General features: G+C 38.2%; 1 protein-coding gene and 2 long non-coding RNA genes across 7 annotated transcripts in view; 1 reads left to right on the plus strand and 2 right to left on the minus strand.

Annotated features, from left to right (window-relative positions):
- Nucleotides 1-21,034, plus strand: part of LOC126924922 (mastermind-like domain-containing protein 1) — a 172,081-nt gene extending 151,047 nt beyond the window's left edge. For 4 of the 5 annotated variants that reach the window (XM_050739921.1, XM_050739919.1, XM_050739923.1 and 1 more), the window contains 5 exons: nucleotides 12,803-13,280; nucleotides 15,259-15,543; nucleotides 15,807-15,957; nucleotides 16,031-16,244; nucleotides 16,340-21,034. In XM_050739921.1, coding sequence (XP_050595878.1) covers nucleotides 12,803-13,280; nucleotides 15,259-15,543; nucleotides 15,807-15,957; nucleotides 16,031-16,244; nucleotides 16,340-18,562 — 3,351 coding nt within the window. In that variant the 3' untranslated portion in view covers nucleotides 18,563-21,034. The remainder of the gene's footprint in view (nucleotides 1-12,802; nucleotides 13,281-15,258; nucleotides 15,544-15,806; nucleotides 15,958-16,030; nucleotides 16,245-16,339) is intronic. The other variant, XM_050739922.1, reaches the window with a different exon arrangement.
- LOC126924985 (uncharacterized) overlaps nucleotides 1-22,075 on the minus strand; it is a 35,830-nt gene extending 13,755 nt beyond the window's left edge. Inside the window, exon 1 of the long non-coding RNA XR_007713767.1 lies at nucleotides 22,031-22,075. This is a non-coding gene — a long non-coding RNA (uncharacterized LOC126924985). The remainder of the gene's footprint in view (nucleotides 1-22,030) is intronic.
- LOC126924989 (uncharacterized) lies at nucleotides 267-4,932 on the minus strand. Its single transcript, XR_007713771.1, has 2 exons — nucleotides 3,722-4,932; nucleotides 267-2,423 (listed from the first exon to the last, which is right to left on the minus strand). It is a non-coding gene; the product is annotated as an uncharacterized LOC126924989 (long non-coding RNA).
- Nucleotides 22,076-22,191: the final 116 nt, after the last annotated feature.

Below are 22,191 nucleotides of genomic sequence, written 5' to 3' on the forward strand. Positions count from 1 at the left end.
GGGCTGCCAAGGGGGTAAAACTTTTCGGTAAGTCTGCAGCAACATTTGAACCGCCCGCCTCACTCCTGTTGTTTCATTGAATTGCAGAGAAACTGTTCGAGTTTCGGCGCTGTGCAAAATAAAATTATTCGCCGGCGCTTAATTAGAAATTTGCGTTGCTCGCGAGCATACGTTCAGCCCGGCTTTATCAAGAAATTAAGTAAATTAGATTATCAAGGAGTTAAGTGAAAATTACTGGTCTTCCTTGTGCCGTGTCTAGCCGGTGTAATTTAATACAGCGCACGAATGTTTTTCGAGCTCTGTTACAACGTTACACTCGAGTGCTCTCTGCCGTGCCTTTTATGCAGAACGTTATGAACGCAGGCTAAGGTAGGGTTGTTTGAATCAGAAGGATGTTTGAGTCGAGCTAAGTGATCTGCCTTGTAATTTTACCAAATCCGGTTCCGAGCGATTTCTAAGCGATTTATATTTAAAAATAGGCTATTCGACTCGTTGTTAGCGGTGTGAAATACGTATATTGTGTACACGGACAGCTTGACGGCCATTGTACTTTCTAAAAAGAAACAACTTGAACTAGTCGTCAGAAGGAAAGAAGTTTATTTGATCCTCGGTTGCAATATCTTTTCTTTCTTGACGCTGAAATACGCGACATTTTCTCAATCTTTCGTTATATCACGTTAAAGGCGAACGATGTCTCCTGCTCGTAATATATAACAAGTTTGATTATTCTATGTAAAGCTGGAGATTGAATTTTAAGATGTTGTTAAATGACTCAAATAACCCTACTTTACTATACATCCTTCCTATTATGGCACATACGCTCGTCGTTCGACAGTGGAAAATGGTGTAATAAAACCGGTCGGTCGCGCGCTGGTATTGCAGATTTCATATTGTCTGACTCTCCATGGACGAATCTCCTTTGAACAGATGTATACTTTCGCTAAGATGCGCAGACAAGGCCAAATAGGTAATCAAATGGCTGGTTCGATCTTCTTTTTCGTCGCCCAGAATGTGTTAAACATGGTCAAAGCAAAGAAATGGCAAAGAAAAACCTTTATTTCGCCAGTGTGGTAGTGCACTCTCTATTGGCTCTGTTTCTCTGTACGAAGGAGACAATGGCTAGGGCAAAAAGAGACGGGAAGAGAAGGAACAGAGGGGGTGGGGTTTATCGATCAAATGCATTTCCATGGAATTCGACGCGCTTTGTATTTCAAATTTGAAACTCTCGAAACGAATCTCGTGCAACGATAAATTTATTGAATAAACAAAACACGTCACTACGTTGCGTAAATAAATCGCCGACCTGGGGAGTTCATTTTCGCGGAATGCCTCTGTCGATTGGTTAAAAGCATCGCGGAATCCTCTTTTAGGGATTTTATACCGTGAACGCGGGCTGCGGTCGAAATTATTTCGCAATTGACGATCGGATCGGACCGCGTCGATTCGAAATAATCTTTTCTATATCCTTGGCGTTTCTTGTTTTTTTAAAAATAACTCGTTACGCGCATGGCGCAATAGTTTGCTATTATAACAAGGTAAGATTATTACGGACAACCAGAAGATATTACGTAGAAACTAATAATGCAAATAGCGAGGTAACTGGCAAACACAGAGTAATATATACAAGCTATTGGAATTATGATAATTATAACTGAGACTTATTAACATGGAGGGAATTTTCTCCTATGAAAATCTGACCTCTTAAAAATTGCCCATAATCGAACTCGAAACGAATTACTAAATAAATTACTTAGCTTGATCGAGATATCCTTCTGATTCGACCCCTATCCTTTCCTAGTTGAAATTTTACGGGTCGAAAGGTTCATAGTCTCATTTGGAGGTTGATCTTAGACCAAGCGGTAAATTAAAATTAATCGATGAGATTTCGGTGGATTAAGCGCGAGCTGATAGGCTATCGTTTAAGCAATACCTAATCGACGAACAGTTTCCGCGGACTTAACGAAATACGTTGGCAACTACTTCGTTAACGCAAATCCTTTATCGTTGAACTGCTTAGAAGCGTCGCGCCGGAGCCGGTGGGCGCGTTAAAAGATAAAATTTGCATCGGCGCGTTGAAGAAGCATTGGAATAATGAATAGAAATGAAACATAAAACGTGGCGGCACAGAAGTTGCTCCGGAAACTTTTTCTTTGCATGGAATTATAAGTTTTAAGTACGATGTTTAAGTTTCATAAAACTGTTCAAAGATTTCGAGCTACTGTAAAAACTAAAATATTGGAACGCAACTTACGGGTTCTCCGCTGTAATTCGAAGTTTCCGGTTATTTTCGATGGGAATCTACTTAAACAAAACTTTTCGCAGTCATTTCTCCTTCTATCATTTTCGGCTTAAGCCTTACCCGAAGGATCCTCGAATTTTTATGCCTCGATCTTGCCCTCCTTTTGACAAACAGAACAGATTTCCTACGTTTAAAAAAAGATGTTTTAAAAACACGTATTGAACTGTGCGGGAAATTCATAGTGGCTTTATTATAAGCTTCTGTCAAATAATGAAATGTTCAAACAAGTTGGATACTAAAGAGGATTAAGGAGAAACATTCAAAATTCCTTAATAACACAAGCTTCCTTTCCTCAGTGAGACAATGTTGAACATTATATATTCATGAAGAGCAAGCAAGAAACTTTGAATCTTAGCTGAAATGTTCAACTCTATCTGTTTCATTCAGTGAATATAGTATAACCGCATTAGTATTTATCATGCCTTTCAGAAAACTTATTCGAAGGACAACCGAATCGAAAATTACCCAAAGAACGCAATACTAAGTATCCAATGTGTCCTTTAAATTCATCAACATGCCATTTATTGGATTAAAGTCGGAAAAACGAAAATTATGAGAATTATGTATCGCCTGAAACTTGTTGGTAATTATTATAAAAATCGTGCTGGCGTGCACACGAATTCTGTTACGGTTATTATATAATTTGAGCAGGGAAAAAGCGAAGCCATTAATGTAAGTATGGCGCGATGGTAAAAAGAGCGATTTAACAAGATTAAAAAGAACCCTTAATTGCTTTTCATTGACATAAGTACAGGGGATAGTTGATTATTTTCTTATCCTTTCTGCCTAAGTCGGTAACGATGTAACGTTTGATTTTCTCAATAAGAGGAAAGAGATTTATCTTAAAATGTATAAGGCTTATATCGGCAAAAAAGGGAAATTTTCACCACCGCGAGATAAACGACGAGAAAAAGTGTTTTCAAAAATACTCCATGTCGAGCAAACACGATCAAATCGAGATCGCGTTCCATTTTTATTCCCTTTTGAAAAAGTAATTCCCATTTCTCACATATGAACCCCGACGGAACCAGACGAAGATGTAGAAGCACGAACAGAGAAAGAGCGAGCGAGTGCGCTAGACAGATAAAGAGGAAAATGGAACAGGAAGAAGAGAGGAGGAAGCCAGAGCAGAGGGATAACAGAGAGTGAGAGGGAGAGATGGAGAAAGACAGTATGAAAGGTAGGGAGAGACAGCGGGTGGCTCGATCGATCCAGAAACACCGTGTGTAAACTACCAAGCATAATCAAATTCCTTTTAGCTTCAATCCTGGCATACCAGTTGCAAAGTGGTACTGTTTTCATTCAGACTGAGTGAATCGAGCAAAAACGTATTTTCCTACATTAGAGGCAGTGACTTTCGCCGCGAAGTGGCCTTCGCATTACGCGCCTTAATTACCGCCGCTAATTACTGTAAATGCTTACCACTAATTTTTCATTCTTGGTGCACGCACTTCCTTTATCTGTCGTACAAAAGTCTCCTCCCCATCCGTTCCACGATTTCGAGGGCCATTCTACTTTTGGATGGGGTTGAAGTGGCTGTGGTTAAGGTTATTGCGCACCTTTCCCCCATCGTCCCAAAAAGAATTCTTCAGGTAGTAAATATTTTAGGAATCTCTTCGAACCATCGGGAAACTCGCATACGATATTCTTTTGAAGTAAACATTTCTTTTTAATTTTTTAAGAATTTACAGGGAAACATACAGAGAGGAACTGTTAAAAGATAGATGACCAATACACGATCAACTCTAGCCTAGTTTCAGTTAGTATTATTCGTGTCGATCTGTACATGACCCGATGAAATATAGATCGGAACTTTTGGGTCACCCTATATTTCCTGAAAGCGCGCCATTGCCCCATCTACTACCGCGTGCTCCAGGGTTTAATCTAACAATGATTTATGCTTCGCAGTGGCTCTCATACTTATTGATTTAAACCTGTCACAAGCGCTAAAATTAATCCTGTTCGTATTTTCCTGTCCGGCAAGTGTTACATATATTTTCTTCCTCTCCCTCTTTCTCTATCACCGCTTTTTTCCTTGCTTTCCCCCCTCTTTTTTTAATACTTTATCTCTTTTTTTATTTACTACGTTCGGTGAGACGTTTCTTTTTTTTTCCTGTATCAAGCCCAGGATTTCACGTTCGTCTATCCTTCGACGATGTAAATCTTCCATAGCCATAAAACTCGAACGACGTCTCTTTGTTGGGCTCTCGGTAGCCGGTTCGCGGCGAAAGAAAAACGAAGAAACAATTCCAAAGCCCTGACGGTGGTGAGGGAAGAATTTGATTTGGAAGCACGCTCGAAATCTAAACTTTTCACGGTGAGATTCGTGGCCGGATAACGACGTGACTTCCAAAGTAATGGCCTCCCGGTGCGGTTTACAAGCAAAGATTGAGCGTCACTAAAACCAACACGCTACATATTCCACTCTACGATTGTACTTCCCCACCACGTCGGGCTCTTCCTCCCTCTACCACCCTCGTCCATGAATGTATTATGTACGCTCGGCGAATATGTCAACTGCAGCATTGCGTATTTATACGGTGGCTCCCGGAATTTTTTCTTCTCGTTTGCTTCCGGCTTTTCGTCTTTAACGCTGTTTCACGATTACCGGCCTGAACGATGTAGCTCGATTGAACGCGTGTTCCATCCCTTGCCAAATCGATCTATTTTCCTTGATTTTGATTTTCTATAAGCTCGGTAATCCGCCGATAATCGAGTCGCTCGCATGACAAAGTGGCGTTGATTCCATTTGTTGATATCTCTGAAATTTTCCAAAACCAAAAAATCTCGATCGATGTTTCATCCAGCCATTCTACTTCTTGCTCTGCGAAGTTCGTCAATTTAGCAAATAAGCACGCGAATTACGGGGGAACGCGCAAAATACCGTATACCAACTATACGTTGTGACGTTTATTCGTTTTAGAATCATACAGATTTCCACTACCTGTTCGCGATGGCACACGATTTTCTTCTTCTGTATCTGGCGGCTGGTTGGTTCGGTGTCGACCGAGGAATACTCTTCCTGACGTCTATTTTAATTTAAGTTACAAAAGACTACTTAAGAAGTTGAGTGAAAGACGAGAGATAAAGGAGGTGGCGGGCACAAGATGAGATTACCCAGATAGATAGAAAGTTTCGTAGCTACGATAATAATATCGCTAGCATGCTGCAGAGTATACAAGTCGTTTATTATGTTTAATGCGATAAATTTCTTTGGTAAATGGGCGAATCGGGGGAGGTCGGTTTCGCGTTTACAACGGAAAAGAATTAAGGCTCGTCCTTGTCGTGTCGCGATATCGTTATTAAAACCGATGCGCGCGTTTCGATGTTCTTGAAATAAACAAATCGAACGACATATACATTATTGATCGTACAATGCGACCCTGTTAAAATTAATACGGCCGGTAAAACAATTTCGAGAGTTATTTATTATTTTTTGCTGGCGAATTAATCAAAATGCGCTGGACAACTGGCGCGCGCTCGCGGGGATGACTTTTCCTGTAAAATTTAATTGAATTCAGAGTTGCAAATAATTTATAAATGGTAATGCGAAATTTATGTCGACCGTCCGTGCAATAATCGGATGATGGAGCAATATAAAAATAATTTAACGCTCGTTGCCCCGTGTGTAATAGATTTTAATAAAAAAATTCAGATTTTTAATAAGCTTGGTCGAACAAGAGGCCGCTGCCATTGTTCTCCCGATTAAGGTAAAAACAAACGAACGTAAAATCGAAGAGCAAGAGCTAAAGATTGAAGGGTTGGTTCGTAACAAAGACGACACTGTTCTATTATGTTTATCTTCCTGTAGGAACGCCGATACTCCAACATTTTTCATTTCAATCCTTTCGTACAAAATATTTGGAGAATATAATAAATAGAAAACGAATAAATAGGAACGATAAAACAACTTCGTATCTTGATGCAACAGTGATTTTTATTCGAGAGAGACGTTCTCAAGACCAAGAAAAATCTCTGAGGATAATTGGTAATCCGCAAAAGATCGAATACGACAAACAGCAAGAGATAACAAAGGAGAGATACAAAGAAGAGGGAGGAAAGGGATTACTCAAATTGGAAATTACTTTTCCTGATACACACAGCGAAAGTTCATTAACAATTCTTAGTATTCTCTGCCGAGCCACAAATATCATTTGGACCTTTGCCATGAAACATTCCCCGAGACGCTTTACTCTATCTTTTCGCTGGTTTAGCAGTTAACTGTGAACCCTTCTCATCCTGTCCCTTGATATTGGTTGTTAGCCTGCGCAAGAATTGACTTAATCCATCCACGCCACTCTTTAATGGCCGCTCGGAGATATGAAATCGTGAAACAAGACCGATTCTCTTCCGCTTGACAGATGTTGCCGGAATGTACGTATAACGTCTCTATTCACCGATATGAATGGATTTTTCATCGTGCCGATTTTTCCTCCTTACCATATCGCATAGAGTATAAAGGATAATGCACGATGGAATTGACGAATCGCGCGAGCTTGATAAAATCTTAATCGAGTACATGCTTGTAACAATTACTCGAGTGTAAACACGCCATTCGAGCGAGCTGCGATGTCCAGCTATTATTCACGCGATATCAACGGCCATTGCGAATTGCAAAGGAAAAATTTACGAGAATAATGTGCTATTTACGATAAAACGCGTTATCGGATATTATTCTTTCTTCTTTAATTGATTTACAGCCGCATTAATCACCACTAATGGATTATTAACGGACTGTAGACATTTATGTAAATGTATAGTTGAAAGAGTGGAACCTGGCCAGAGATTTGTTTCACTTACTAAATATTATAACGAGCGGTACTCTGGATATTTTATATACTTTTGCATAATTAAATCTTCCATAAATGTAGCGTCTCACGGTTGAAATTATAAGGCGAGTTTCGTAAGCCTTTAAATTTATTACAATCGCTTTGTTTCGACGATTTCGTCAGCTCTGATGTTTGATTAAAATTTGTTAAGCTATCTTTGATTAAAATATTCGATTAAGATTACGAACGATATTATTACGGTATTATTTAATACGTACGAGATAAAATTTCATCCATTGTAGCCATCTGCCAATCTGAGATTAGATGGCGCACAATAATTTTTATATTACGTAAAAGATATTATACTTTGTGGGGTCGTTTAGTCTCCGAGAATTGATAGGTTATCGGTGTGTTTAGGGTGGCAGCGAATCCCCATAGCAACGTCGGAATACATTTCCACATGATTCCGTGCATACTGTCCATGTCATGAGTTTGGGGTTAAATCTGCGTCTGTATCTGTGCCAACATTGCACTACCTTCTGGCACATTGTTGCCCTTACACATGTGCGCTGGTTTCCCCTCGCTGCGCAACCCTCTCTCACCCTTTCGCCCTGTCTCTTTCTCTCCGTTGACCCCTTTAATCCCACCATCGCCTTGTCTCTCCCTAACCCTCTCGCCCTACCTCTCTGCCTGACTCCCTGGCTCTCCCTCTTCTAGATACACATCTCGGATATGTGCAGTCAAGGGGAATACTCGGCTGCATAGAGAGAGTTTGTCTCATCTTCTAAATGTACAGACGACGGAAGTTAGCTAAATTTTAGAGGTGTAAAACGACTCGGTGCCGCTCTCGTTCCATAACAATCGTTTTATTCTCTCGCAAGGAACATCGACTCTTTCTATCTTTTAATTTTATCGTTTTCGCCTGATTGTTAAAGTTCCTCTTTCTTTCCCACTTTTGTACACAGTATTCTGCCAATTATGGTATGATCGACAGAGGGATAATTCTACGTGAAAGAACTAATCGAAGCTATAGAACAAAATGTTTCGTACGACGTTTTGTTTTTGTGAAAGCCAACTTGTCTAAGTCCAGACTGGACAGGAGCGAATAATCGATAGAAGGTTATACAACGTATGGAAATAAGTTGAAAATATAGATTATAGCTTTCCATTTTCTTGATGGCCTTAAACGGTACAGTTTTATTCCACGTTCTGACTAAACAAAAGTTTCAAATTCAGTTTCATTGGAAACGTTGCACCGTATGAAAAGATTGTGTTTTATATTTCTCCATGTGGAATCGCCCCCTTGTCGATTGTACTATGATTGCCGGGACGCTGTATATTTTCCTAGTTCCTTCGAGCAACCATATTTCTACGGGTAAACATGAAGGTGTAATAAAGAGTCGCGGAAAGGAAGTCACGGACGTTTGTTTCCCACCAGATATATTTTAATATTTCAAGATACTGTAAACCTTAAAATGTAATTTCCTCTGGTAGCTGTTTCTTTGCGAAAAGTTTACGCCTCAAACAGTACGTTCGTAGCTCTGTTAAATTGAATTTTGCAAGTGCATACTTTGCCGGAGGGCTGTTTGAAATATGTGCGTTTCAATGTTCCGCCATAAGATTTATTGAAATATCCATTCAGCTATTAATAAAACGTAACTTGAACTGCCTCTGTGTTGGTGTTGGTTTCATTAAAAATTTTCAACGGACCCGGGAAATTTACTTATGCATACATGAGCAGTTTGCATCTAAATCGCTCGTCTTAACATAAAGCAGCTGTTTAGCGTAATTCGGGATAATTATTGATAATCAATGAGACAGAATCTCGATGATACCAGAAGATCCGTATACTATACCGAAGCACGTATCTATTATGTACTTGCCTCTAAATCACTCGTTGTCTCAACGCTTAGGAAAAGCAACCGTTTAGCAGCACAATTCAGGACAGTTATCGATTTTTAAGTAGACATGATCTCTCGGTAATGCGAGAAAATCCCATAAACGTAACACCAGAATACACTGTTAATTGCATCATACGCAAAGAAGATATTTTCATTAATGCGTAATTCTGCCCTACTTTTGATATAGCGTAGTACTAATTAAGTAAGTATAGCGCTAGTGTCACGTCGCTAGTCATATAATTAATTTTATAGTCATTTCTATTCATAGCCCTCGTACCACGACTAATACGACGCTCTTTGATCGATGTTCCCCGCTATCCAAAATTTACAGTTGGCTAATTGCATTTCGCGTAAGTGCTCGGCCTAGACGATTGAAAAGTAAGAGATTACCAATTTGGAGAAACTTCGTCCGGGGATGGAAGTTTAAAACTACATTTAAATATTTAAATAGAATCGAGTTGCGAGTTGAACTCCCGCCATCAGTTTCACTACCAGCTTTAACGTGATTACAAAGTTGCCGCAGTTTACTCGCTCTCTAGAAACAACGGCACCGAATGTAATACACGAATAATCAGACACGATTTCGTATCTGATAACAAACGGTTTTGTAGCCGTGGGCAAATGATGCAAAAACTATCGAGGGATTTAATTAAAACGATATCTTCGTGTTAACGAAATCAATAAGGGTGAAAGGGCAACGAGGGGCGAAAGGAAAAAAGAAGGAGGGAGAGAGAGAGGGGGGGTAGCTATTGGCAATCCGAAAAGTCAATAGAACGTGGAGGAGAACCCTCTTAGGAAATCATGACAATAAATACACGAAGAGGCGAGTAGAACAAAGGAGAGAAAAAAGGCATTCATGTCGGAAGATTCTTCTTTGTGCTACGCGTGATACTTCTCGGTTACAACATTCTGTTCTACCGTTTTCCGCGTATCCCAGCGATTAAGACGAAAAGTTTGTTTTCAGAGTCGTGATTCAGGGGTGGAGAACACGAAAGAGAGCGACCAACCATACGGTTGGTATCGGAAGCACAAAGAAGACAGGGAAATGGAACGACATAGTAAAGAGAAAATTTCTTTGCGATTGACAGTGAGAAGAAACGAGCGGCGATGAACGTGACCAAAAGAGGCAAATAAATTTGTTGCGAAGCGCATTAGTAGCAATGGGACAGATACGCCCTCGTCAATAGCCTCTTGTAATTATCAAAAAAAATACGTCTTCCTTTCTGATACACTGCAGATTTTTATACGAATTAACTGGATCGTTCCTTGATGAAACATTTCACAAATTAGAAGTTAATAAAGACGCGTCAATTTTAGTTACTTTCAGTCCTTGTACATGTAAATATGACATAATTTATTTTGAATAAAGAAATGATACGTAAAAACACAGGGTACTTTTCGGTAAATTATTTCAATCAGCAAACTAATCTGGTGATTGTGTATTAGAGCGAGCAGAGAAAGCGAGCGAGTAGATAAAGTAGCAAAGAAAAGATGGTACAAACAGGAGGGCAAATAAGTGACCAAGGGTGCGGGAGTAAAAAAGAAGGGAGGTAATGCTGAAAGCTAAAAGAAGAAGAGGTATAGAGATGGGAGAAGAAAAGATGGAGAATGGGATGTAAACGAGGGACGAGAGAAAGACGAGCAATAGGTAGAAGGGAAAAAAGATAAGCGGAGGAAAAGAGAAGTGGAGTGGCGAGAGTTGAAGCAGGGCACGGAGGAGCACGGAGCTAAAAGATGAAAGTATAACCCAGGCTACAGTGACTTACAAACTAAATAGAACATCATATCGTAGCATAGACGAACAAGTATATATTTAAATTCTGTTTCCAATTATAATTAGCCATATCTCTTTAAATATGGCCCCATTAAATATTGCGATTTCTTGATATAATCGACAACCAACTGTTTAAATATGGCCCAATTAAATATTGCGATTTCTTGATATAATTGACAATCAACTGTTTAAACATTTTTGTAATGTCTGAGAAATATATGCTCGCATTAAGCGTGTCTCTGAATAGCGTTTCACTACGCTAATAAAATTTCAAACTGGTGGTATACTAATAAGAAGTGTCTACGAGCGGTCGAATACTTTGGTGAGTCTGTATATGTTCTTTGAATAGTATAAAACGATATTGTCAAACTTAGCGGTGGTTCCATTGAAACATCCAGCATCTTACAGCTAACTCTGACTGGCAGTTGAAGTGCAAGGGGTTAAAACCCGGCCATTTTACTTGGCTCAAGGCTCTTTTCGCCGTGGGTTAACGGATTTACTCGCAGAGCCACCGGTTCAAGTGCATCTCACAATTGCCCCTCGTTGAATCTCAATTCTTTCCGGACGATTCGATTTGCCGCTAACGAATCTTCCAGTTATATAAGCTAATTGCGAAGGAACGTCGTAGAGAACCGGGCGATGTTAATTAAATATAACATCATACTTCGTGTTGTTTGAATAAATACAGTTATTTCAGTCTTGGATAGTTGAGATTGTTTAACTCGTTATTAATTAAATGGCTACGTTTTCAATTCATTTTATTTTCTACGATTTGATTTCCCGCTCGTCTTATGTTCATTCAAAGGTCGAGGAACGATGAAAAAGAACAACATTAATACTTAGTCGCGCTGTACGTTTACTTTTCTTGTTTGATTTATAGGCGTCCAACGTCTCGGTAATAAATTTCACACCAATGTTTACCTTATGAGTCATTACTAGCATTGTTCGATCTTCGAGATACACGAAGAGCGCGTATGGCATTTATCATCTATCATGTTCTATCATGCAATTTCAGCCACCTTCGGATATTAAATTATTTACTCGAAAAGAACTTTTTTATCTCTATAACTTTGTACTTTATTACACTGTCATTTGCAATCTTCCTAACGTTCGTACATATACTTTAAGCTTTAATGGGTACCAATATCCTACAGTTGAATTAAATCCCACAAATCAGCAGATCCAAGAGTTAGTTGAAACTTTGTGAAAATAACGTCGCCGCTGGCATCAACGGACAATTAAATTATCGCCGAAGCAGAGTAGGTAACGATGCACTCGAGGTACAACATAAACCACGAGTTACGTTGGCTGGATTATGTGTATACATAACGAGCACATAGGTGTGTTAGCAGCACACGCGACAAGTAGATCTATGTACAGGACAGGTCAGATTATCGTGAAGTTTAAGTAGCGCAGGGACTTGACCGTGCCTCCACCTGTCGATGGAAGGTCGGTAAAATAATACTCTAGATAGGTCTCACTGGTAAAAGAGGTTCCTGCATTCTCAGACAATAGAAATCCCGAAAGTTTCCATCGAAATTGCGTAACTTGATTATCATCTTGTTTATCTCTCTTCCCTTGTTAGGTAATTTATTTTAATTCAACAAGTAATTTAATTTAATATAAAAACACTGTTTCAACATGCCCTGCAAGTTTCATCGCAAAGAAAAGTTGCACGATGAAACACGTGGAGAACTTTTCGTCCTACTTTTAGAAGATATAGTAATACACAAAAGTTTCGAGGAAATACATATTTATAGAGTCTATAAAAGCAAGTTTGAGGAGAAGATTTAATAACGGAAAAGGGGTCACTTAAATGATAAGTTAGTGACGTAACGCGGATAATAGCTCGTACTCGCTAAAGATCTTGTGATTACGTTTATCTATAATAAACGCTCTTGAACCACGCTTTGAAATATAATTTATCGATTTTTATAAATTATTCTACTTTTATACTACTTTTATATCTTTCTAATTTACCTTTTCTATTGTGTACCTACTAAATTGCTAATTATTAAACAATTATTATTATAAAAGGAAAATATTTGTCTGATTACAGGACGAAGTGCTGACGATATCGGAAAAGGTGGTCGTGCGGGTTCACGATCTCGTCACCTGGTTATCGCCTACGTTAGAATGGTCGTGGGGTCGCGAGGTGTCTTATCCACCGACCCCGACGTCATCTCCGGCGAACAGTCCGCTAAGGTATGAGATACCACAACCTCAGGTGCTCACCGATCCTGGCATCGATTTCTCAGACGTCGATAAGCAACAGAAGGAATACGAAAGTAGTCACAACACAAGGAAATCGGATTGTATTTCCCAAACGAAAGTGGTCGTGCTCTCGTACCCCAGGTACTGTCGATATCGAGCACTGTTGCGTAGGCTCGAAGGTGCCGAACCGTCCTGGCTTTGCTCGTCCATAGCAGCTGCACTAGGTGGATTCACCGCCACACCAGGTACGAGGGTACTCTTCTGCAGAGATACCTTCGACTACCCGGACCTTGAAACTCATGAGCTCCTCTGCAATCACCTAGGTACGCTCAATTGTTAACCTATTAACCCACTACTATTATCTGATTCCGTTTACCTATTTATCGAATATTTTTCTATTTAACTCTATAATTTACCAATTACCTACTTTAGCTATTTTATTTGTGTATCTTACTATTAATATTTAACCTCTTAAGTATTAAAATAAAGTCATTCCCTAATCCAATTAACAGGACAACTACAGCTTATTTTTTTAAAGAAGTCAATGCACTGAACATAGTTCGTTAATCTTTAACTAAATCGACAAATACTACCCGCTGAGTAAAAATTTTATTCAATACCCTGTTTGTTAAACATCAAATACTATGCTGTTCTTACGTGGTAATTAATAATTATTCATAATCATAATATAATTAATAATCATTGCGTAAAGTGGATACATATTAATTTCGACAATTTTGGGTATCATTTACCGACCGAGGTTAGCTGCACGTAGTCGCAGCAGACGATTACATAGACTAGCTAAAGACTAGAGAAGTATTTAAAAAACAACAGAACGTGTCGAGTAAAGCTAGCGGGAAGAACGTTATTGTAAGGTTCCATTGTGCACGATGTGTTACTTTATTGGAAAGATACTTTGTAACCATAACAGCGAAGGTCATAATCCGGATTAATACATTCAGTAGAACAAACATCCATCTACAAATATCAATCGAACTGTTCTGCTAGGATTTCTAGAAATTTTACCAGTGAAGGTGACAACAGTGATGGTGTGACTTTGTATATTGTGCACATAGATTGTTTCGTTTATTTAATTTTGACGCGGTTACAAACAAACAATGACTATTGTAATGAAGATTAAAGAAAATAAAATTGTGTATTTTCAAGTTGCTGGTGAGTAAAATTATCGTGGTTCATACAAAAGACATAAGGAATGACTTTCTGGACAGCATTTGTATTGAAATGTGATACGTACAAGTGAAATGGATACAGAAACTTATAAAGAAACGATAACAATATTATATATTGGTCCATGTTGCAAGTGTCCAGTGTAAAACGCGTACAGTGCTAAATTAAGTTCGAAAATTAATAATATAATCTTTTGATAAGCAGTCGATGTTTGAAGGTTTCCTTCTTTAATTTTGTTAAAATTAGCCATATGGCATTGATATAAATAATTACATACATATGTATGTTCAGCTCTGGTAATGTAGTGCAAATAGAAATATGAATTACAATTTGAAAATATTCGTTACGTAGTAAAACTAACCTTGTTATTCTACAATAACACAAAATATTATATACATCATATTATTACTGTAGTAATTACAGCTTTTATAGTGCACATGTCGATTTGTTCGTTTTATACGTTTCGTGACGAAAAATTTCACGAAATATAATATTCTTTTTTTGAACTGTTATTTAAAATGATTACTTTTTAAATTGCGAAAAATTGAATAAATGTAATGACCAAGGTTATTCTATATTCACATTTTGGGTATAATTTCAACTCGACACGAGAAATAAAAAAATTTCACGCGATCCTAATGGGAGTCTTTTTACTTGAAACGGAAATCGTGCGAAACGTGAATTGTCCTGTTATTAATCTAATTCCAATGGTAATCGTCATCTTTTGTGTGTATCGCATTAAAACAAACAGACTTTTATAATCGTCAGATATCAAAGAAGAACATTACGGTATCGTAAACGTATAATGTCTTATATATGTATTTACCCAGTAATCCAGAAAAACACAATCAGGAATATATTTTTCTTAAACTTTCCACAATATAGCAAATGTTAAGTAACAACATATATAACGCAACTATTAATTTCTTCTAACAGATTAGGAGTATCTGATAACAGAAATGCAAGAAATCTTAAGGAGATAAAGGAATACTTGTTTTCTAAATTGCTTTCTCGATTCTTCGTTATTTTATTGCATTCTTAAAGGTCTAATCTAATGAGCATGATTGAATTAAAAAAAATTATTTAAATAAACAATGTAAAATAATTTTTTAGCACCGAAATTAAAAGGAAGACCGAGAAGGAAGCGTAAAAAGCGTAGCGCATCGCCAGGCGAATCGAGCAACGAGAGCGAGGCTTCTGTGGCGTCTACCTCGAAGAGTGCCCCAGCGAGTTCGAACGTGGTGGTACCGAGCGTTGGAAGGCCACCTTCGTCGGTGGTACGACGAAGCGAGCGAAAGACCACCGCTGAGGAAAAGAAATTCCTAACGGATGTGCAGAATTTCATGAACTCGCGGGGTACGCCTGTCGGAAAGATGCCACTGCTGGGCTACAGGCAGAGTCAGTATCTGTGTGACGTCCTTTTTTTTTTTTTTTAATTGGCGGAAAACTTTTTTAGACACCTTTAATTAAGATCTCATATCTTCGCCTGCGTACATATAAAAACATATTAATCTATTGTAATTTAAATTGAAACAGTGATTGGTACTGTTCGAAGCTGATCTACAGCAGTGTTTCCTTTTGACAAACTCATACGTTCCTTATAATAAATGTTCTAAAGATACAACGAAGATATCGGACTAACAATGTTCTTTTGTTTACAGTTGATCTCTTCCTGTTTTATACGAAAGTGCAATTGCTCGGTGGCTACGATTCTGTCAGTGCTGGTCGACTCTGGAAAAACATTTACGATGACATAGGTGGTAATACAGGATCCACCAGCGCAGCGACTATCACTCGACGACATTACGAAAGGTAAAGTATTCGAATGATTTTATGTATTAGCGATCAAGTCAGTGACGGTCTATGGAATGGGTCGTACGAACAGGTTGCTGTTACCCTACGAGAGGTATCAAAGAGGAGAGGAAGCGAAAGTTAGACTGACACCCGGAAGGCGAAGTAAGAGTAGCAGCGTGTCCGAAGAGTCTGAAGATAATAAGCAAGAGACGAACGATTCATATCCATCGGAAACGCCTCCCCCTGTAGAAACGAATGTTACTGCTACAACTCCTCCCCTTCAATCAATTGTATCGTCGGCAGCAGTAAGTATCGTCGAGATACTTCAACATCTATACTTTATACGATGCTCGTGCATTGAATAATACGAGCGGTATGATAATTAAATTTATCTTTACAGCCGTTCCTTTCGAGCGAAAAACCGAAGACGGAGACTGGCAAGACATCATCTCTGCGTAGCGTACGAGTGAAACAAGAACGCTTGAAATCGTTAAATACTATGATTGCCAATAGTACGCCATCGCCCAGCCAGCAAACAATCCAACTACCAAGTCCACCACCTTCTTCTAATACGTCAATTTCAACGCCGAGTAGTACACCCTCTACGACACCCACGAATGGTACTGGAAGTCAAAGTGTATTAGAGAGGCAGCTCAACAGTCCTCTGATATCGCAACAAGTTCCACCGTCGTGTTCACCGCCGGGTCTTCCGGTAACTACAGTGGTAACGAATGCTTCTACGGTGGTAACGTTAACACCACCGCCGGAGAAGGATATGAAAGAAATCAAACTAGATCCTAAACAAACCACCCTGTTGGCTCAGGGTAAGGAGAACATACCGTTGTTCGGCGAGAAGTCAATTTTCGCGGAAAAGACGATAGTGCCTCCTAGATCACCAGAAGTGATTGACCTTGAAACGGAGAGTGACACGAGTAGGGATAAGATAATCATTCCCAGTTTTAAGAAACGTAAATTGGAAATACTTCGCGAGGGTGGTCTTGAAGTTACTGCCGTTGACTTGGATACGCGACCCAGCGTGATTCAAAGCAATCCTCCTGCGCCAGCAACAATGAAATCCGAAGAAAAACCGCCAATATCGTATCCTCTTCCAGTCACACCTAATTCCATTCCTAAGTTGATTTCCGTCACCGTGACGCCGGACATAGGGCATATGTTATCGTCTCCTCAAGAGCATCAACATCATCATCATCATCAAGCACGGTTACAAACGCCGACCAAGCAACATCCCGCTCATCACAATAACAATAATAATATTATGATGAATAATAATAATATGGTGAACAGTCGTGTAATAAATCTTGGTACTTCTAATAACGCCGCGTTGCTACAATTGTACGCGAATGCTAATGTCCCGCCACCAGCGTCGTCAGGGTTGCATCAAGCAAATCATCGTTTCGTGCCGCCAATTGTTCCTAACGGTAGGATATTTCCGCCCAAGGTGACACAGTCAAAGTCGATATTCGCACACAACGAAAAAATGGTTTACGGAGATCCGAAAGAGATTCCTATCCCTCCAAAGTATCGTTCCACGCTGCATCGTTTGCAGCCGCATCAGATACACAATAATAATGACCCTGTGTACGGCGGGGTCCTCGACTTAACACAAAAATCGAACAAGCCGGTGTTTCCGAGGCCGAGCTTAGAAATAGTGAAAGTACCTGTAGTGCCGAGGCCTAATCCATTAAACTTGGAGATGAGGAACTCGTCGATTAAAGAGAAACCAACAGATTGTTCGAAACGAAGTACCTTCCCTGGTTACCAGAACGTACTCGACAGTCGAACGATGGCTTCGAATAACTTAGAAATTACGATCGTAAACCCTAAGCAAAAAAATAATCACTTAAGCACACCGACGCATGTTCGGGTATCGAGTCCATCTAGAAATAGCGCGATACCTGTGCAAAGAAGGCAACACCTGAACGGCAAGTACACGACGAGGAGTGAACCAGTTTCACCCTACACACCTAGGAAGCCGAGTCATCCTGTTATACCGAATGTACCTAATCTAAATCACCTGAATAGTGGAAATTATCCTAGAATGGCAACGATTCAGCAACAGAATACGATCGATAGGAGAAAAAACGTAGAAATGAGCGGTGGTAAGGAGCAGCATCAGCATCAGCATCACCATTCACTTCAACATCAGCATCATCACCAGCACCAACATATGCATCAACAACATCAACAACATCAACAACATCAACAGCAACAGCGTCGAATCAGCGAGGGCGATAAATCGTTAATCGCTCAACAACAACAGCAACAACAACAACACCAGCCACAGGAACCGAGGCAAACCGAAGCTGGAAGACGACACAGTGTTCCGAGTATACCTTCTGGTTATGTACCTACGGTACCGCAAAACAATCCAGCTTTCTTTCCACAACTGCCAAACACGCCCGGCAAGTTCCTACCGATTTTAGACCCCATGTACTATTCCGCATTCTATAATGGTTTATTTCCCCCGCCGATTCCGCCCACGGCTGCCACGTCGTTTTTACCGCCGGAATTTAGTGCGTACTATAAAGAATTACTTGCTTCCTCGCAACCAAGACTGGGGATGGCGGGGCAGCATCAGCCAGCTGCTCCAACGTCTAAGTAGACAATGGGATCTCATCTAGGGTTTCCGATGTGTAATGAATATCGGTTTCATTTCTAGAGACAAAGATCCGTCGGATTCCTCGCTTCGAATTCTATTTTCACTGAAATTACTCGATGAGGAATTTCCTCGTAATTGTCAATAAATAATAAAGACATTCAGCGAATAAACTTAAATCGCGATAGAAGAATGTGTATTTATGTTATCGTTTAAGCATTTTCCGACGATCATTTAAAAATACACTGTCGTTTTGAATAATATTCTAAATATTTAATTGTAACGATATAGGAAGAATAATACAGTGTCGATCGAACGTAAAAAAATAAAAAAAGAGGAGATCGAACGAAGTTCGAACCACAAACGAAAAATAGGTGCATACAGTGAAATAAGTGTGTACATGCATATATCATGCAATAAATTAGGTAATAATTTTTTATATGTAACAATAATAACGAGATAACTTCATTGTAAATGGAAATCGATGAAACGATGTTTCGGTCTTATTTTAATTTTTATATATATTCGAGAGGATATTCGATATTAATTAAGAAAAACGTACTAAAACACTGTGATAACGATTAAAGGGAAAGAAGAAAAAAAGCAAAAAAAAAAAGGATTAAGAAGAAAGAAAAATACTGAACTCAATATTAGAAATGGATGAATGCAGTTGACTGTTCTTCATTCGATAAAACAATTCTTTCAACGTTCATTCTTCGCAAAGTTTAAATGTACATCCGTAACGGTCAAATGCTAGGAATAATCAATTAAGAAATTCAATGACTATTTTACGTTCATTTTTTTATATCTTTCCGCGAAAATGCAAATTTTTTCAGGAGATTAATTCAATTCTCCATTATGAGTCCAAATTTCTTAATTTCGAACGTGCGATGTGATAACTAAATAAATATATAAATAAATAAAGAAATATATATAAATACATATACATGTATATTACATATATGTGTATATGCGAGATCTTTAACCGACGGATCGCCAGAATGTATAATTGTTTATTGTATAACGATAAATCTTACGTAGTAACGATCGCGAGAACCCTATTCTACTGTGTAAGTTTAGACAATTTTCATTGTATTGACACGTACACACTATCACCATACACACTAATCTGTAGTCAGCTCTAACAAATAAGTGCACGCAAGCGATGTTATAGCAACGAGATATGTATATATTGTATATAATCACGTATTCGTTAAGCTAGATAAATTCCCTGCATTATATCTTTCAATATTACGTAAGTGCGTTAAGATTTAGTAAATGTACAGGCTGTCTTATTTGTGTGGCCAACGATAGTCGTATCGCTGCATATATATAAATATATTCTTATTAGGGTGCAACGCAATATTTTGCAGAATACTTCTAGAAAATCTCTTGTACATTGAACTATAACGAAACGAAAGCGTAGATAAAAAAAAGGAAATGTTTTCATTTTTTATTGACAGAGAGATTGCTCGTGAAAAATAACAAATCAGAGAGAAAAAGGAAAAAGAAGCATGCGAATCTTTTATTTTAAATTCCAATTAAGGAGCACCATCGCATAATTGACTGATTAAATACGCGTGATCGCTGCCGAAAGCGATCGAACATCGCGGGCCACCAAAGTTCTGAAGAAAAGAAAAAAAGTACCGATGGTATATCCATGTTAAATGTAGACATATTAATAGAATTTGTTCGTTTTAGGATACTCTGATAAAGGAAAAAAAACAAAAATAAAATATCAGATAATGTTAAAAAAAACATTCGTACCCCTAAAACGTACAAGAGTGTAAAAGGTCCTCGCCTGACCATTCTAGCAAAATCAGATTTCTATATCGATGTCTTTCAACTATAAGTTGTTCATGTTTGGAAGTTCTTTTACGAAACAAGAGTGAAATGGTGAGCGTTGTTGGAATTTACGATCGCGGTTTTTTGAAAGGTCTTCAAGCTACGCCCGACGCGCCGAAAAGTAGAAATCATTTTTCTTTTCTTTTCTTTTTTTACTTCAATTGATTCTATTATCATCGTAGCATAAAAGGAGCACGAATTATTTTTTTTATATAAAAAATAATCTTTTTATTAGATTTGCCTTGAAACGCTTCTCTTGTTCTAATGGTGCTATGTTGCAAGGTATTTGTAAGAAAAAGTTCTTGTTTTTTTTTCTTTTTTGAGCTTTTACGAAGGAAAACCGTCGGGAATCGACAAAGATCGTTGACGTATTCCGAAAGAAATACGATCTAAGACAGACCTTCTTCACGTCCAAGTCTGATAAACCGTATTTCGAAGGTAAAAAGACTTCTGATTTCAGAGTGTATGTATATATCAAAAGCAGATCCGTTATTGTTGCGATTACGATATAATTCCGCGAAATTCATTTAACAATGGCTAAACGAATTGGAAGAAGTGGTATGAAGAAAAGGAAAAAGTTTTCTTTTTCTCGGAACAGAGAATAAAAAAAAAAAAAAAGAAAGAAAAGTAAAAGGAAGGGCTTGTACGAGAATACGTGCCATAAAACTGCTTAGATAATGACTTTCAAAATCGAACGATAACAACGGTCGTTTGTATGTGCTTTTAACGAGCCCTTTATCAACTAGAAAGACTATAAGAATGTAGAAGAAAGTTTAAATGAAAGGAAAGAAGTGCAAAATTCCATAGGGGAGATTTTATGTAATTTCTTTTTGTTTTGTTACCGTGGATGTTTTAATCTCGAATTATAGTGCGTGAGCGATAAAGAGAGAAGAAACTTGAAAGAATGTACGTATGTATGTGAGAGGGAGAAACAAAAAAAAAAGCAAATGAAAGAGACTTCAAAGACGCGCGATGAGATAAGAATGTATGAATGCGAATACAGAGCAAAAATTAGAGAACGATTAATATTCAAAAAAAAAAAAAAAAAAAAAGAAAAAAAGAAAGTCTATATTCGTTTTTTGTTTTTCTTTTGCGAGTTTTTCTTCATTTTGTATACTTAGCAGTGACTTTTTAGCGTAACCCTCGTTTCCCAATTTAATAATAATTATTATTACGATACAAATATTTTTTATTATATGGGCATTTCAGTTCCTAACTTGGAAATAAAATATCTACTACGAATGAATTCGTTATTGACAGAATTCAAGCAAGTGAACGTGTTTCTCCCTTTAAAAGTTATAATATTTGACATTTTTTATTTAAAACGTCTAAATTTTTATTTGAAGTTTAAAATAAAACGATTTGAAACTCGAAACCAATTGAAACGTGCTTGCTTTTGATTTGATGCATAAAATGCATATTTCCATTGCTCTATCTAATAATAAAAACCGACGATCTCATGCTCAAAATGATGATAACTGAAGCATTGACTAGTAAGTATTAATAACACTTTTATGATCTCTAAATAATTATTCTAAATAAAGATCTCTTACACAAAATATAAAAATACTCGGAAAAATCTATGTAAAAAATAGAAGCGATAAGAATACTTTCGATTTATATATTTACCTCGAACATATCCTCTACGCAGTGCTGTGAACTCAGCGAATGACTAAAATGAGACAAAAAAGATAATGGCGCGGAATGCACGAGCATGTGCCGCGAAATTTAAAATGTCTTTACGGTGGCTATAAACTGATAACCTGTTTAACCAGTTCGGTAATGGTAGA

This window comes from Bombus affinis, chromosome 15 (assembly GCF_024516045.1).
Source record: "Bombus affinis isolate iyBomAffi1 chromosome 15, iyBomAffi1.2, whole genome shotgun sequence".
In the NCBI taxonomy this organism is placed as follows: domain Eukaryota; kingdom Metazoa; phylum Arthropoda; class Insecta; order Hymenoptera; family Apidae; genus Bombus; species Bombus affinis.